Source organism: Cupressus sempervirens, chromosome 10, assembly GCF_028749045.1.
Source record: "Cupressus sempervirens isolate cs-2001-9-10 chromosome 10, ASM2874904v1, whole genome shotgun sequence".
Lineage (NCBI taxonomy): Eukaryota > Viridiplantae > Streptophyta > Pinopsida > Cupressales > Cupressaceae > Cupressus > Cupressus sempervirens.
Window position 1 is genome coordinate 463184049 of NC_143127.1, and position 5281 is coordinate 463189329.

General features: G+C 35.7%; 1 protein-coding gene across 1 annotated transcript; it reads right to left on the minus strand.

The window, feature by feature from the left end:
* Window positions 1–919: 919 nt before the first annotated feature.
* LOC149534702 (uncharacterized) lies at window positions 920–4850 on the minus strand. Its single transcript, XM_089805058.1, has 2 exons — window positions 2367–4850; window positions 920–1329 (listed from the first exon to the last, which is right to left on the minus strand). Exon 1 carries the CDS (start codon window positions 4130–4132, stop codon window positions 2390–2392), a length of 1743 nt encoding a protein of 580 aa, XP_089661184.1. The 5' UTR covers window positions 4133–4850; the 3' UTR covers window positions 920–1329; window positions 2367–2389.
* Window positions 4851–5281: the final 431 nt, after the last annotated feature.

Consider the following 5281-nt stretch of genomic DNA (forward strand, 5'->3'; position numbering starts at 1 on the left):
TTTTAATTTGTCATCTCAAAAACCCCATTTGCTAATCCCTGCCATGGACATACATCTTTTGGAATAAAGTATACCATTCAAATCATAGGTATAAGATTAAGATCATCTCTGAATTATTGAATAAATAGTATGCAACTAACTATATTTCAACTAGAGCTGCGCCAAACTAATTCACATAATAAGATTTAGTAGAACTTGAAAAAGAATCCCTGGAGATTGAAGATATGTTACAAAAATAGATGGTTGTTAGATATAGTAAGATTTTGATCAAAGAATAGATTATTTTCCCAACTGTCGTAATAATTGATTATTAATAGATGATCTTACATTGGGTTTTGGGAATGTAAATCATGCCACAATATACAAAATGAGTGGATTTGTATTCTCAGACAAAATTTGTTATTAAATTATTTTTGGGGCTAATCCCAGAGATCAACGGTTCTGCACCTTGAACTTCTTCTACACAGGATTTTATGTCAAAACATAGAGGAGAAAATGTCTAAAATTCAAACACAAGATCGAACATTTCTACAAGGAAAAGAGTTTTAACATCTTTATAGCAAAATACATTAAGAGGAAATGTTTGAAGTGTGTTACAAAATATGGTGAACTCTTTGACATTTGCACAGAAGACTAAGTACTTGTCGAAAGAAAAGAGTTAGAGCATATTTATGTGAGAACATACCCAAAAAATGGTTGAGATTCATACACAAGAGCAGACATTTCTTAAAAGGAAAGAGATAATGTGGTTTATGTCAAAATACATAAGAGAAAATGCTCGGAGCAAGTTACCAAATATGGTTGACTTGCTGAATTTTGGCGCACAAGATCAAGTATTCCTTTGTAAAAATGTAACTAAGCATACTTCTGTCAAAACAGACAAGGAAGAATGGCTGAAAATGAAACATAAGACCAAACATTTGTAAGAGAAAAGAGTTGAGCATGTTTATGTCAAATACATTAAGAAAAAAATGTTCAAAGTGTGTTACCATATATGGTTGGACTGAAATTTGCACACAAGATCAAGTATTTTTCAGATCTTGCTAATAGATGAACTTTTTGAGATTCAAAGCATAACAGATCTGTATAACTATATCCATATTGAGCTAACTTGAGGAATAGCATTACATGGATATTTTGAAGAGGAATCAGCTCCAAAAGTTAGCTTATACAATGGAGAAAAGTTAGCTGGAAGGAGTGATATATTATAGAAGACAATACATAAAGGGTCTGTAAAACAGCCCCCAAAAAAAGTATTGCATTTGTTTGGATCTGTATGGATTTCCAAAAGCTCTTTATCAGTTTGACTGTCAGTGAACTGATCCTGATCTGTTTCAATAGCATAAACACAAATCAATAATTTGGAAACATGTCAGTGTGATCTACTATCTCTACTATTAGTGTTATCTACTCTCTATCATCCTGAGGATGGATCACGGAGTGTGATCTGAAAAATTGATGCAAAAATTTGATACACAATCAAACCCAGAAACATTAAAAACACATATCAGTGTTATCAACATCATGATTAGTAGTCCTAGTCTCCCAGAAAAAAACATTGAAGATGTCAGCTGCAACACGAGAAAATTTATAGGCAATTACTTTCCTAACATTGAAAGTTAAGTGTAGGGTGATCCAAAATGTTAATAAGAAAGGCATTTGATAATCAAATCCAAAATAAGGTGTATCAAACTAAATAAAACTAAACTAAGTACAGCTAGTCACAGTAATCAGAGCTTTAAAAACATCAGTATGGGAGAAGCTTCTTATGTACTAGAAGAAAATAAATGATCACAAATTGGAACTACGCTCATCATAAAGTATGATCCAAAACTTTGATGCAAATGCCTAAAATACAATCAACTCCAAAAACAATGATTTAAAATTTCGATGCAAAAACCAAAAACACAATCAAATTCAGAAACAATGATCTAAAACTTTGATGGAAAAACCTAAAACAAAATCAAATTCAGAAACAATAAAATAAAACTTTGATGTGAAAACCTGAAACGCAATCAAATCCAGAAACAATGATTTAAAACTTTGATGCAAAAACCTAAAACATAATCAAATCCAGAAACAACGATCTAAAACTTTGATGTGAAAACCAAAAAGACAATCAAATCCAGAATCAATCTTCAATTTACACTCAAACAGTCAATTTGGGAATGGGTCCTTAAATCTGCTGCAGGCATGAGAAGAAAACATCACATGATGAATTGATAAAAATCAAGATCACTATTTGACATGGAAAAAGAATTGCCAAACCATGTTTCTTATAGAGAATTATTTACAGATCTGAGAGTCATAAACTAACAATTTTATTGTTCATCAAAAACATGGTAGCTGCTGTTACTACTACTTACCAACAGGGGATTTCCAAAAGCTTCTAGTTTGAATGCTGTCTCGGTCCCCGAATATGTTGGATGAAACCAAAATTCTTCAGAGCCTTGGAAAATTTTACCAAATTAGGTTTTCTTAAAGGAATCTTCCCCGGGGAGAATCTGAAGGCTTTTAGACAACAAAGCTTGGGAGTTTCTGGACCCTCATCTGTATCAGAATCAACACTTCCTCTAAGGCTTCGAAGCTTCGCAAGGCTCTTGGTGAGGCCATTGATTTCAGATTCTGGCTCATAGTTCTTCACATCATTATACTCTTCCCACAAGAGATCCATGTCTTCAGCAATCAAGGGGCTTTCAGTGGAGGTGAAAGCGGGACTATCTGAAGAAGTGCTTGTAGACTTCGAACCAAAAAAATCCGTATAGCTCTGGCTTTCAGGAATCTTCACTGAAGTTGAAATCTGGCTTTGAAATATGCTTGAGCGTTCTTCACAAAACTTGCCCACAAGTGTTCCCCTCCACTGATCTTGCTTCTCTTCATGGAGCTTACAAGCAAGGCTCCTCTTCCAATCTTTTTGTTTCTTGCTTGCAAGGGTTTGCTCAAATGCTGACATACCTCTACGACAATCATCCTGTTCCCATAGTCTATCCATGGCAAGGAGCTCCTCGCCAGAGTTATCTACAGGAAAGATCCTACAAGACTTAAAAACACAATTTTTAAGACTAGGGAGACCTTTTTCAGTCTCAGATGGGTTAGTTTGATTGCTACTTAAGAAGATTTCACTTTCTTGCCCTGAAACTTGTGAAATGTCTGTAAGCTTTGCAATGCATGATTCTTTATGGAAGGACTCTGGAGCCACCACAGAGCTCTCAAATGCATCACCATGAAAAGTGCTTGCATCAACCTCATTTTCACAGGCCTCTAGATCTATCCTCTGAGGAACATTTTTATTGGTAAAGTGTCCTGAAGCATGAGTTAGCCTCTCTATGTTCTTTATCTCAAGTAATGGAAATTCACCTTGAATGTCCACATTTCTGCCATTAAGATCAACCAATTTTTGTGGGAGATTTTCCAAGGCCTTGGCTTCTTCCACAGACTTGTCAGATGATTCTTTGTCATTTGTTGTTCTAAGTGCTGAAATGCTTGAATTAATTCTTTCTTCTTCATATGGACTTTGAGTTGTTTGAATGAGTGCTTCTATAATGACTTCTAATGCATTCAAGATATCAGACTCGATCTCACCACCTAGCTCAGCAACCAATTTCTCCATCACTTCTCCCATTCTTCTCAGAATAACACTCTGGCTTCGATCCATAGTTTTCCCCTCTACCATTGAAGTGACAAACCCCTCAACTTTGAGTCCTTCCCCTGCAAACTTAATCATCATTGATGGGTTTTCTGACAACAAAATGAATTCTTGGGAAACCCCATGCTGTCCTCTAAACAAATCAACCCAAAGAGGCCATTTCACCGTTGATATGACATTAAACCCTTGATCATATCTCAAACTTGCTTCTCTGAATCTAAGCCACTGTAAGTAACCCTCTATCCTAATTCTCTCCAGTTGAGGACCCACGCTAAAGACTATCAACATTAGCAAACAAGTAGAAACAAACAGGGGGCAGAAGAACATTACCAATCTAACCAATCGAGGTCCAAAGTAAACCAAATAAACCATGTATATTGGACTCCTCCATAGTGATGACAAGAGACCAAAAACCTCCTGATACAGCTCTGCAGACCTCAAATCCATTGAAGATGCAACTGAGTTCTTCATTGTTTTGCAAGTCATTGAAACAAGAACAGGGCTAGCATCTAGCCAGCTTCCATGACAGCTTCCAACTGTACTTCAAGTGATAAACCTACCTTGAAAAGTTCTTACTAGTCCATTGAAGAGTTCTTACCTGTTCATGGCCCCATTATTCAGCATAACAATCTCAAAATCGCCATTACACCCAAATGCATGATCTCAAAACGCCATTAAACCCAATTACATAATCAAAACAGCCATTAAACCCAATTGCTGAACAGCAGAAAAAGAACTCATCACTCTCTGAAACCACTCTAACAGAAATTCAGCGGAACACCCACATGTTCCATGCTTTCTTGGCGTCCATACAATTGTTGGCATAAGAGATAGTCACGTATTTCCTTCTTGCGTTTAGTTCGGGTAAGAAGATCTGACACAAGACTATTAAGCGGAACGTTCCAAACACGGGGTTAATCCGTAATAACGCTCTGAATGGTTGTAGAAAATGATGTTATGATTCCCATCTGGGTGAAGTTGAAACCATATAGTCTTTTAATAGTCAATCATTATGGAAGGCAACTGAGACATTCTACAAAAAGAAAAGAGATCTGGCAAAAGTTCAAATCGTCTTATTCCAATGTTTTCCCTGGGATCGCACGCACTTAGCAACAGCATAATGGCATAAATGGCAGGGCTGCATTGGAAACCTTTGAGTTTTTGACTTTTCATCAGAATAAAGGGCAATGGAAAATGACAAATCAACTAATTGATCGCAGAATTTTAATATAAGGTTAGACTTTTTTTCATCACTGTGTATTAAATTATTTGTTGCGATTTAATGGATATCTATTATTATTGCATTAAGTTCAGGTTAGGTGTTTAAGTGAGAGTTGGTTCGCCACTTCTCTTCTGATTTGAGGAAGTTTACTTGCCACCACTCACTTTTAATAGTATAAAAATCGACTTTTAAGTCTTTTCAAATTTCTATTATTCATGGTGGAAATTTCTTTCTTATATTTGCTGTTCTCATTACATTAAATTTAAGTGTCCTAATAGAGTTAGACTTCCGCTTATAAGATTTTAGGAAGTTAACTTGTTACTACTTTCTTCCTTTTGGTAGGAACTGACTTTTAAGTCTTCTCTATTAGTAAGGGGAGAAGTTTCTTCTCTCTTTGTTATGTGTATGTTGGT